Raw genomic sequence first — 12,793 nt, forward strand, 5'->3', positions numbered from 1 at the left:
AGGATATCACATATGGTACATAAAGGGTCCCAGCACCAATGTGCGCTGAATGGGGTTTACTCTAGACAAAACCTATAAGTCAATAATGAAAAGCCCAACAGTGGGCAGTTTCTGTTGGGAAGATGATATCTAGATGAGGCTTTGCTGGTCTGACCTCAGAATCAAAAAACTGGGTTTGAATGCCATTTCTGATACTAATTTTCTAAGTGACTGGATAAGTCTTGTAACCTCTCAGAGATTCACTTTTCCTATTTATCAAAGGGGGATAGTATTATTTGCGCAATCTACCTCATGATTTGTTGTTTAAAAAGTGTGTTGTAAATGCTAAACAGTTCTAAAAAGGGAAACTTGTTATTACTAGAAGGAAGCTAAGAAGTCTTGGTTAACACTATGGTGGAAGGGCCTGATTATGAGGTTGTGATCTTCCCATTTTGGATTCTATCAAAGTAGAAAAAATACAATTCAGACATAAGGGAAGATGATATGAAAAGGCAAGCAAAAGTCCGAGCATAGCAGAAATTAGCAGTACATAGACATTCTTCCTGGGAAGAGTTATATAACCAGTAGGTCTGATGTAAGTTAAGGCAAATATATCTATAAAGGAAGCCACAGCCAAGTTATTGAGAAATCTGGAGGGGTTGAATACAAAATGATTTAAATGAAAGAAGAAAAGACAAAGGAAACTAAGGCTGTGCTTTTATTGATAACTATAAGCTTGTCGGTAAATAGCATACTTACAGCAGACTTAGAGAAAAACTGCATAATGAAGTACAGGAGAAGAAGGGAAATACTTGGGATGCTAATCTCTTATGAACTTTCAGTCATCCTGTGAGGGGATTATTGTAAGATGACTCTAAAAACATTAGAAATAAAAATAAAATGGACTTTTTTCTAACCCTGGAGTAAACTAGAGGTAGAGTAAGTAATAAATAATAATTGCCAAAAACGCGTGAGAAAGAGATCAAATTATATCTAGTTGGGTTTTTGTTTTGTTTTGTTTTGTTTGTAATAATGATTGCTTCAAAACTCAGAGCCTTCTATTTGAGATTCGCAATCACACAAGAGTTAGGCCTAACAATCAACACAGGAAAAACAAATAAACAAAACAAAACAAAACAACAACAAAAAAGTGAATAAATGAGTATCTATTGTCCGGGATAGGATGCACAATTGAATGGTCAGCCTCTTAAACTTGTTCAATCATTTCTTTCAGATACTAAAGAAAGACAGTGATATGTATGCCAAGTTGTATAAGGGGGAAAAAAGTCTAATGAATTGCATTTGGAATATTGGGAATTGCTTTCAATAATCCCAAATATTTATGAAACAAAATACATCTTTTTAATCAGCCATAAAATATCAATGATGCTACATGATTGAAAATGACAAAAGATCACAAGTTGTGATGAATCAAAATTGTAGTTAATCCACAGGACATTGGAGAGATGTATGGTTGCCAAAAATAAATTGCAGAATATAACTTATGAGAGTATACAAACAATAAGTGGCAAAAAAGATATGATCTAGAAGATGATGAAATCTCAGATTTAGAAGAGACATGATTTATATTTAGAAAGATCTACAATTTAGAAAGGCCATAGGGTCCAATCCAAACCTGTGTAAAATCCCTTTTTTGACACATTTAAGAAATCATTATTCAGCTTTTTCTAGAAGAACTCCAGTAATGACAAAGTATCACCTCTTAAGACAGTCTATTCCACACTAGTGTAGCTCTAATTCCTTTGTTAAAGCTTGGAACCAGTAAAACAAATATAATTTTTCCTCCATGGGGCAACTTCTCAAATACTTACAGACACATCATACCCCTACCTGCCCCCACCCTCCCAGAGTCTTTAATTTGTCAGGCTAAATAGCCTCATTTCCTTTAAGTACTTCTCGTGACAGGATCTTGAGGCTTTTTGCCATTCTGCTTGTATTCCTTTGGGTTCCTTCCAGCTTATTATCATCATCTTTTCTACCACATGACATAGAGAGCAGAACACACTAAGATGGAATACAGTGGGAGTATATCTTCTACAATGCTAGAAACCATGCCTCTCAATGCTAAGATAAAATTAGCTTTCTTGGCTGCCATTCACATGGATGATCTACTGAACTTATTTACAGTATGCTAAAATCTCATACATATCTTTGAAAAAAACAACAAAAGACTATTGGATCTTACAACAATCTTGTGAGAGAGCTAATCCAGGTGTGATTATTCCAGTTTTTATAGATGAGGAAACTGAAATCAAGTGACTTGCTTAAGGTCATATTTAGTAAGTGTATAAGGTCCCTCTGAGCTCCACATGCAGAGCTCTTGATACTAAACTACTCTTTGTTCATTGTAGAATGGCAAGCTAACATCTCTCTTGTTGATGGGGAGATATAATGAGGTTATCAGTGTGTGTGTGTATATGTATGTGTGTGTGTGTATGGTAAAATTGCCATAAAAATATAAATATTATGTGGATTAACAATAGCTAATCATAACTCTAAGATAGTCTCGGCCAGGATCTTTTCCTCCAGATGGCAGGAATAAATGTTTTTATGAAACACTTCAGAAAGAGCATCTTTATACTATATTAAGAAATATATAGGCATGAGCTAATTTCTTCTGAGCTGTTTCTTTGCAATTCTATAGATATAGTGTAGGCAATTCTGAATTCACAGTAGTAGCAAGGGATAGAGATAGCTGGTCTGTTTAGTATTAGGATTTTGTTCCCTAGAAATGACAAGATAGTGGAAACAACCAATATAGGGTTATAGAAAATGAGTGTGAAGCTGTTTCAATGAAAGTCATTTCCCTGTTCTGCGTGGAGCATGTCAACATTTGACCATTGACTCAGTGGTTCTGGTTTAATTTAGGCATTTTATACACATAGCTATAACAAGTAAGAATATCACATGTAATATAGGATCAAGTCTTAGGTAAAGACAGACTTTAAGTCTGTCTGTGGGTTTGTCAAAATTTATAGGTTCAGAAAAGTCTGGGAGTTTCTAAGGGCTAAAGAGTTTAATCCACAGGGAAAGAGCTTCAGAAAAGCTACAGTAGTTCCAGGGAAAATAATAATATCTCTCCTCATAATCTGGCAATCTCTCATCATTAGTAGCTGAGTTGAATTAGCTTGGCATTCATATTAACTAAAATAAAGATGGTGAAGGAATGACAGTATGGGATTCCCATTTGGTCAGAATCACTCCTCCCTCTTAACTGACTCACATTCAGTGAATGAAATAGAACTACAAATATTTAAAAATGAGAATGAGACCTGACCATTATCAAAAGTGCTGTTAGGGGGGCAGCCAGGTGGTGCAGTGGATAAAGCACTGGCCTTGGATTCAGGAGGACCTGAGTTCAAATCCAGCCTCAGACACTTGACAGTTACTAGCTGTGTGACCCTGAGCAAGGCACTTAACCCTCATTGCCCCTCCAACAAAAACAAAAACAAAAACAAAAACAAAAACAAAAAACAAAAACAAAAACAAAAACAAAACAAAACAAAAAAAGTGTTGTTAGACTCTCAGTCTTGATTCAAACATATGCGAACAGCTATGTATATAAATAAGTACATCATCAAATCAGCAATAATTGGAAGGTCCATTTTTAGAAATTCCCTACTGCTGGGGCAGCTAGGTGGCACAGTGGATAGAGCACTGGTCCTGGATTCAGGAGGATCTGAGTTCAAATCTGGCCTCAGACACTTGACACTTACTAGCTGTGTGACCCTGGGAAAGTCACTTAACCTCAATTGCCTCACTAAAAAAAAAAACAACAACAACAACAGAAATTCCCTACTGCTTCCCTATCTAGCTAAGACCAAGCTCTCCTATATATAGAGGAATCTTAATGAATTGCAAAGAATATTTTAATTCTGACTGGATGTTTCTTGCCACCAAAAAGAAAGCACAATAGTTTTTGAGATAGTAATCTAAGTAAGAGCCAAATGTTTTTAACATACAACTTTCATTCTGATAAAATATTAATATTTCATGTAATTTTACACTACCCTTATGGTGTCTCAGTAATAAAGCTAATTTTACTTAGTTTGATGACCAATACTCCTGCAATAAGTATAATAATGCAAGAGTATAATCATACCAGATCTACTATTTTCACTGGGGAATGAAGTAACTGTCAGCTATGATAGAAATAGAAATGCTTATTTCTCTCCTATTTAAGCAGAAAAATCTATCTTTCTCCTAAATGTATACAATGTTAATTTTTTCTTGATTCTTCATGTTTTGAACCCAAATTATGTGAAGAGTGTCAGAGACATTTAATGGCCTAATGAAAGATGGGCATTTGCAAATATCTAATGAAAGATTTCCTTAGGTGTAACGCAGGTCCTGAAAGGATTAGCTTTCCAAAATGGAAAATATGCCAAAATCTGGCTCTAGGAAATTAGACTTCATAAAATTTGGTATAAGGTAATTCTGTCAGTACAAGATACAACAAAAGCCTTATTATTAGTTGGAATGACATATAAGAATGTAACAAAGTATTTAACAACTTGAAGAGAGCAAAATTCTATTCTGTCCAGAATGACCTACAATGTCTTTTAAATTAGTTATGAGAAATCTCAAAATCAGTCCACTATCAAAGAATATAGGTATTTTAAATTTATTAAACTTTTCATCTATATGACATTTTAAAGAAAAACTCTGTTCCTTATTACCACCTGGTTAACAGATAACATGATGAAATACCATTGAAATAACTCCTTGATGATCCAATGAAATGTTGCATTTGGCAATGGGTTAAAGAATTAGATAATAGTAAATTAAATTATTTTATTTTACCTCCAAAGAAATACTTCTCCCCAGTTTTAACTTGAAGAGGACTATTTGTTCGTACTGCTGATGCTTCATCTCCATCAATGGTGAGAACAGCAAAATTTTCCTTGGCTAGAAAACGAACTTCATGCCATTGTCCATCATTTAGCCCAGAACCTAGCAGCAGAAAGAAAGAAAAAGAAAATTTACATTTTAAGATATTTTGGTAAGAAAACACATTTTTCAGTTACTATTTTTAAAGTATATATTTAATTCCTATTTTTTTCTCATAAATGTTGAAGATGTAGGAAAATTCAGACACTGATGCATTATTGGTGGAATTGTGAGCTGGTATAATCATTCTGGAGAGCAATTTGTAATTATGCCCAAAGGGCAATTAAACTGTGCATACCCTTTAATCCAATAATACAACTACTAGGTATATATCTTAAAGAGATCATTAAAAAAGGAAAAAGGACTTACATGTACAAAAATATTTACAGCAGCTCTTTTGGGGGTGTCATAGAATTGGAAATTGATTGGGGAATGGCTAAAAGAGCTGTAGTATATGAATATAATTGAATACTACTGTGCTATAAGAAATGATGAGCCGGCAATTTCAGGAAAAAAAAACAACTCTGAAAAGACAAATGAACTGATGCTGAGTGAACTGAGCAGAACTAGGAGAACATTGTATACAGTAACAGCAACATTGTGCAATGATCAACTATTATTGACTTAGCTCTTTTCAGCAATATAATGATCCAAGACAATTCCAAAAGACTAATGAAAGAAAATGTTATCCACATCCAGAGAAAGAACTCTGGAGTCTGAATGCAGATGAAACCATACTATTTTCACTTTTTTTTTGTTTGTTTTTCATGGCTTTTCTATCTTGTTCCCTCTTTTTTCACAATATGACTAATATGGAAGTACGTTTAACATGATCATGCATTATAACATATCAGATTGCTTGCCATTTGTGGAAGGGACATGGGAGGGAGTGAGAGAGAACTAAAATATGCTCAAACTACTAGCTTAAAGAAACTATCTAGATTATTTTTATAATAAGTTACATTTTTAAGAACCCAAATTCTGTGTAATATAAATTTTAAAAATCGAATAACTAGAGAGACATTTAGATAGAGGGGGAAAGTATGAACAAAATCACAAAAACAGGTAGAAGCATGATGTGTTTGTTTGTAATAACTACTGAGGAAAACATGGATGGTGATCAATAAGAGATCAATAAAGCATGTGCCAAATGGCAGTGGGAACCCAACAAAAATCAAGATGAAATAAGTTTTGGGGGGGACTATGCATACATGACTCTATCTTCCTTCTAAGAAATTATCAGTTGTTGCCAGGAGGGCTTACTGAAGTGAAAGGGGTAGAATGGTAGGAAATACCAGTGAGGGAAAAGAGTATGTTTCATGAGTAAAAAGTTGACAATGGATAAAATAAATTCAAAGAATAATAATAGTTTACTTTTTAAATTATAAGAGCTTTACAATATTTAAAGTATTTTAATCAGTCAATGAACAAGAGTTTACTCTACACCAGACTCAGTGCTAAGCACTGGACATATAAAGAAAAGCAAAAACAAACAAAAACAAAACAAAACAAAACAAACCCAAGACTGAACAAGTAGTATTATCTCAAATTTACATCTGCTAAATCTGAGGGCAAGGGAGGTTATTTGAATTGTCCAAGGTCACATGGTGTTAAGGCTAAAATTCTAGCTAGTCTGTCTAAAATATCTAATGAGTGGTCGCCAATAAATTATAAGCTTTAGCAAGAGTTAGACTTTTAAGCATTTTTTAAGGAGAATAAGAATTTGGTAAAGAGAGAAGAAAATGCCTACATTCATCTATCTATTAAAGGGAGAGCACATTTCTAGCTCCCTTCTCCACCAGCATCCTCAGGAAAAAGCCCCAGTCAGAGCACCAAGCTCCCCCTTCTTCCTCCCACAAGCAAATGTCACTTCCTGACGCCAAAGAAAAGATGCATGTTCTTGCCCTCAAAGACCTTCCTTTCATGGCAGAACTTTTCTACAGTAAGTCTCCAGCAGGTGGCGTCATTCCAATCATTACAATGGCCAGAAAATATTGGATTTGGAACTCAAATCCACAAATTCTGATCCCCAAACTATGAGGAGCTATGATATAGTGCAAAAACCTGCACCTGGAATCTTTTATTAAGTCTTTTAACAGGCAAAGAATTCTAAGTGAGCTTCCGTGATAATCTTTATGGATTAGTTTTAAACTTGTATATCACCACAATAGCCTCAGGTTATTTAGGAAACCACTTTTGTTTAAGAAAGGGCAGAATTCTAAAGGCTTTAAATTTTAAACTATAAAGGAAATTGAAACTTCCTTTTTCCTTTAGAATAAAGTGGGATTTAATTTTGGGCCCCTGAAAGGACATAAAATTCTACCTTGTATTAAGTCACACGACCTTCTCAGAAAGGTCAGATCCTAAAACATCATTCTTTAAAACAAAATTATTGGAAGATGGCAGAGGAAAGGCAGTGAGCTTCCAAACTCATGACATGATCGCTCCAAAAAACCTGCAAATAAGGTCATAGGAAAATTCCCAGAGCAGCAAAAATCACAGAAGAATGTGCTGAAATCATCTTTTAACCAAGAAGGGCTTGGAAGGTCAGAAGGAGGGAGCTGCTGTGCTGATACAGGAGTCAGGCCCAACCCCACAGTCACCCTGACACAGATCTAGTCTCAGGAAGGCCTCACCAGCCTCTGAATCAGCTAAAGCACCAGTGTCATCTAGAACTAAGCTCACAGTCTGGTGAGTGGGCTGAGCCCTGGGCAGGGGAGAGACTACAGGGGTCTATGCTGGTGCTAAGGCAGAACTTGGATTTTACACCCCAGCTGAGAACAAGGAGGTAGGCTCCAGTAGAAGTGGATAAGCTAAATTGCTTATCCAGAATCTACTACAGAGCTTCTAAGTGTCAGAGGTTGGATTTGAACTCAGAATTTCATGACTCCAGTCCTAGTGTTCTATCCACTCTGCCATCAGCTGCTTTCTAATTGGAAATTGTTAGTGGTTATCTGATATTAACTGCTTACAAAATTTCAAAAACAGGATAGACCTTAAAGGATGTTAGAACTTCTAACAGGGAACATTACGTGGAACAAGACTGTGGGTATTGGGTGGAGTCTTCAGTTCCTTATATTTCAGAAGTTTTGGGAGAAAAAAAGCATGGCATCAAGAAAAACAGCACTATCGGACTTCCAGGGTGGAGCCAAGATGTCAGAGGAAACGTAGTGAGCTCCTGAACTCATGACACAATCGATCCAAAAAACATCCAAATAAAGTCATAGGAAAATGCCTGGAGCAGCAAAACTCACAGAAGAACGTGCTGAAATCATCTTCTAACCAAGAAGGGCTTGGAAGATCAGAAGGAGGGAGCTGCTGTGCTGATACAGGAGTTGGGCCCAACCCCACAGTCACCCAGACACAGATCCAGTCTCAGGAAGTCCTCACCAGAGAAGGAGACCCCCAGAGCCTCTGAATCAGCTAAAGCACCAGTGTCGTCTGGAATTAAGCTCACAGTCTGGTGAGTGGGCTGAGCCCTGGGCAGGGGAGAGACTACAGGGGTCTATGCTGGTGCTAAGGCAGAACTTGGATTTTACACCCCTGCTGAGAACCAGGAGGTAGGCTCAAGTAGAAGTGGCCCAGGTGGGGGAGGGGCACAGGCTCGTTGAAGCTAACAACCACAACACACAAAGCTGGTTGATTGGCAAGTTGGTCTGGGGTCATCTAGGACCAGGAAACGGGCTGGGTGAGGGAAGAACCTGATTCTCCTTAAATCATACCACCTGGGACTTCTTCAGCTTGGGGTACTGCTGCCTGGAAACAGTGCCCCACTTTAAGGAGCTAAAGTCTACTAAAGAAAGGCATAATGAGCCGACAGAGAAAGGGGAGGATCATAGAAAGTTTCTTCAGTAACAAGGAAGACCAAGGGGCACCCTCAGAGGAAGATGTCAACATCAGGGCCCCTATATCTAAAGCTTCCAAAAAAAAAAAATACGAATTGGTCTCAGGCCATAGAGGTGCTCAAAAAGGACTTTGAAGATAAAATTAGAGAAGTAGAGGAAAAAATGGAAAGAGAAATGAGGGTGATGCAGGAAAGACATGAGAAAAAAGTCAACAGCTTGAAAAGTCAAATGGAAAAGGAGGTACAAAAGCTCTCTGATGAAAATAATTGCCTAAGAATGAGGATTGAACAAATGGAAGCCAGTGACTTTATGAGAAGCCAAGACACAGTAAAGCAAATCCAAATGAATAAAAAAAATAGAGGGCAATGTGAAATATCTTCTGGGAAAAACTGCCAACCTGGAAAATAGGTCCAGGAGAGATCATTTGAAAATTATTGGTCTACCTGAAAACCATGATCAAGGAAAGAGCTTAGACATCATCTTCCAAAATAATTTCAAGGAAAATTGCCCTGAAATACTAGAAGGAGAAGCTAAAATAGAAAGTGAAAGAATCCACTGATCACCTCCAGGAAGAGATCCCAAAAGGAAAACTCCTAAGAATATTATAGCCAAATTCCAGATCTCTCAGGTCAAGGAGAAAATATTGCAAGCTGCCAAAAAGAAAGAATTCAAGTACTGTGGATCCCCAGTAAGGATAGCACAAGATCTAGCAGCTTCTACATTAAAGGCCCAGAGGGCATGGAATATGATATTCCAAAGGGCAAAAGAAATGGGATTATAACCAAGAATCACCTGCCCAGCAAAACTCATCATTGTCTTTCAGCAGAAAAAAATGGGACTTTAATGAAAAAGAAGACTTTCAAATATTTGTGATGAAAAGACCTGAACTGAATGGCAAATTTGACTTTCAAATACAGGACCCTAGAGAACCATTAAAAAAAAAATGGAGCTGGGGGACATACCTGGGGTCATACAGTGGGCCACTGTCTTGTGTTTGAGGCCAGGTTTTGGCTGGGATCCCCCTGGGTCCAAGGGTGATGCTTTGTCCACTGTGTCACTTAGCTAGATGATAACATCTTTAGGGTTAAATTGAGGGGTGAAGGGAATTCATTGGGGGAGGGGGAAGGGCAGAAGTGAAATCCTACATGAAAGTAACAGGAAAAGGCTTATGGAGTAGGGGAAGAGATGGCAGAGGAGCAGGGCAGTAAATTAATTTTACACTCATCAGAAAAGGCTTAAAGATCTTAAACTCATCAGAGCTGCCTGAAGGAGGGATTAACAGACACACCCAACTGGGTGGAGTAATCTATTTAATATGGGCAGTAAATGAGCCTAACACTCATCAAAATTGGCTCAAAGACCTCAATCTCATTAGAATTGGATCAAGGAGGGAATAATGTACACACTCAATTGGGTGGAGTAATCTCTCTAACCCTGCTGGAAAATAGGAGGGGAAAGGGATAAAGAGAGAGGGGCAAAAGAAGGAAGGGCAGAGTGGGGGAGGGGACAGACAGAAGCAAATTCCTTTTGAAGAGTGATAGGATCAAAGAAGATGGATAATAGAATAAATATCATGGGGAAGGGAATAGGATGGAAGGGAAACAGTTAACAATAGTAATCATGAAAAAGAGAAAAGGGGGAAAATTGTACAAAAAATATTTATAGCAACTCTTGGTAGAGGCTAAGAATTGAGAATCAAGGGAATGTCCATCAATTGAGGAATGATGAAAAAAGCTGTGTTATATGATTGTAGTGGAATGGACTTGTGCTACAGGAAATGACAAACAGGATGATCCCTGAAAAACCTTGAAAGACTAATGAACATCGATGTATGGTGAAGTGAGCTGAGAGGACATTGTGCATAGTGACAGCAGTATTATTCAATGAGTAATTGAGAATGACTTAACTACTCTCAGCAGTGCAATGATCCAAGACAATCCCAAGGAACTAATGAGGAAGCTTACTATGCACCCCTGTAGAAAGAACTGATAAAAAGAACACTTGTGGATTGTACATATATAACCTGATTGCGATCTTGTGGAGGGGGGAGGAAAGGGAGGGAAGGAGGGAGAAAAATTTGGAACTCTAAATCTTATGAAAATGAATGTTGAAAACTACTCTTACATGTAAATGGAAAATAAAAAAATAAATGTTTGTTATTGAGAAAGAAAAATTAAAAAAAACAAAAACAAAAAAATCCCAAAATTATTGGACAAGACTACTTACAAAAAAACAAAACAAAAACAAAACTTCCCTGTAGAGAAGGCTCCAAGCATCATATTAAAATGAAATTCCAGTCCTAAACTTTAATATCCATATAATATTATATAATGACACTGGCAGGGTCTTTTAACTCATCTCCAACAGTTGGAATCCATCTTAAATATTTGTTAAAAGAAAAAAAAATACTGAAAATCTTTTAAAAACTATTATTTGTAACAAAATTAAATTAAATTCAGAATATTATATTCTTCCGAACAAAAAGGTCTGTTTCTCTAAGAAAAAAAGGATAAAACTTATTTCACTTTTATTTCTGTTTTTTTTTTTTTGAGGCAATTGGAACTAAGTGACTTGCCCATGGTCACACATCTAGTATTAAGTGTCTGAGGCTGGATTTGAACTCAGGTCCTCCTGAATCCAGGGCCATTGCTCTATCCACTGCACCACCCAGCTGCCCCTCATTTCACTTTTATTTCAAGTAGCTTAGTAATGAGATAAGTTAAGCAGAAAGTAATCAGATAGGGGCTGCTAGGTGGCGCACTGGATAGAACACTGGCCCTGGAGTCAGGAGGATCTGAGTTCAAATCTGGCCTTGGACACTTGACACTTATTAGCTCCGTGACCCTGGGCAAGTCACTTAACCCCAATTGCCTTAACAACAACAACAACAAAAAAGAAAGAAAGAAAGAAAAGAAAAAATCTTTAAAAAAAAAAGAAAGTAATCAGATAAAAATGAATTAGCTGATATAACTGAAATATGATATAGTGAGACATTATACTGAGAATCAGAAGACAGGTATACATCACAACACTAACACTTTCTAGGGCAGCAAGGTGGTCCAGTAGATAGAACACACAGCCTGGAGTAAGAAAGTTCAAATCCAGCCTCAGATATTTATTAACTATATGACCTTGGGCAAGTCACTTAGCCTTGTTTGTCTCAGTTTCTTCATCTGTAAAATGAGCTGAAGAACAAAATGGCAAACGACTGCAGTATTGTTCCCAAGAAACCCCAAATGGAGTCAGATGAGTTAGACATGACTGAACAACAATAAAACCACTTTCTAGCTGTGTAAACATGAATAAATTACTAAAACTCCATTTCAGCTGTTACATCTTTAAAACAGGTATAAGACAATTTCTATATTATATGTACTACTATTGTATCATACTTTATATTTGGAAATATTCCAGTTTATATGCCAGTTTTATTTTGATATTTTAAAGTTAATCAGGAACTCCATTTAGAGTTAGAGACCCTAGTGATGAATCTGGTCTTTTTAGTTTACTACCTGGGTGATCTCAAAGAAACTAATTTTTCCTGGCCCTCAGTTTCCTTATCTGTAAAATGAAGGAGAGTAGACTACATGATTTTAAAGTTTTGGTTTAGCTCTATATCTAAGATCTTATCAAAACTTTGAAGTCAGTGAGCCAGGTAGAGCAATGGGAGTCAAAAGTTAATGAATTGAAGTAAAAAGAATTATCCAACTGTTTTAAAAACCACTTTAGCAGCTTCAAAATCTATTTCTTTCAGGTGTTGTTTCTAAGCCAATGACTTTATTATAATAGAAAAGGACACATCATTTAGGGGTATTCTATATTCATGATTTCTGGGCCATGTCAGTTGGCATAATTCTCCTTTAGTCAGGAAATAGATGAAAAGGCAGCATGGTACAAAGCAAAGATTGCTGGAATTTGAGAGAAGAAGGTCCTCGTCTGGTTAGGGAATGTATAACTAGGGAAGTTGCTTTTAGTAAAATAATAACAGCTCACATTTATAGAGTGCTTTAAAGGACTGCACAGTGTTTATCTCATCCAATTTTAATTGTATACATGCC

At 36.7% G+C, this 12,793-nt stretch overlaps 1 protein-coding gene across 1 annotated transcript in view; it reads right to left on the bottom strand.

The window, feature by feature from the left end:
- The window catches only part of CNTNAP2 (contactin associated protein 2), a 2,668,322-nt gene that overhangs the window by 1,281,051 nt on the left and 1,374,478 nt on the right, over positions 1-12,793 (bottom strand). Inside the window, exon 9 of the mRNA XM_043968036.1 lies at positions 4,804-4,953. Within this exon, the coding sequence (XP_043823971.1) occupies positions 4,804-4,953 (150 nt within the window). The remainder of the gene's footprint in view (positions 1-4,803; positions 4,954-12,793) is intronic.

This window comes from Dromiciops gliroides, chromosome 5 (genome assembly GCF_019393635.1).
Source record: "Dromiciops gliroides isolate mDroGli1 chromosome 5, mDroGli1.pri, whole genome shotgun sequence".
NCBI classification, from domain to species: domain Eukaryota; kingdom Metazoa; phylum Chordata; class Mammalia; order Microbiotheria; family Microbiotheriidae; genus Dromiciops; species Dromiciops gliroides.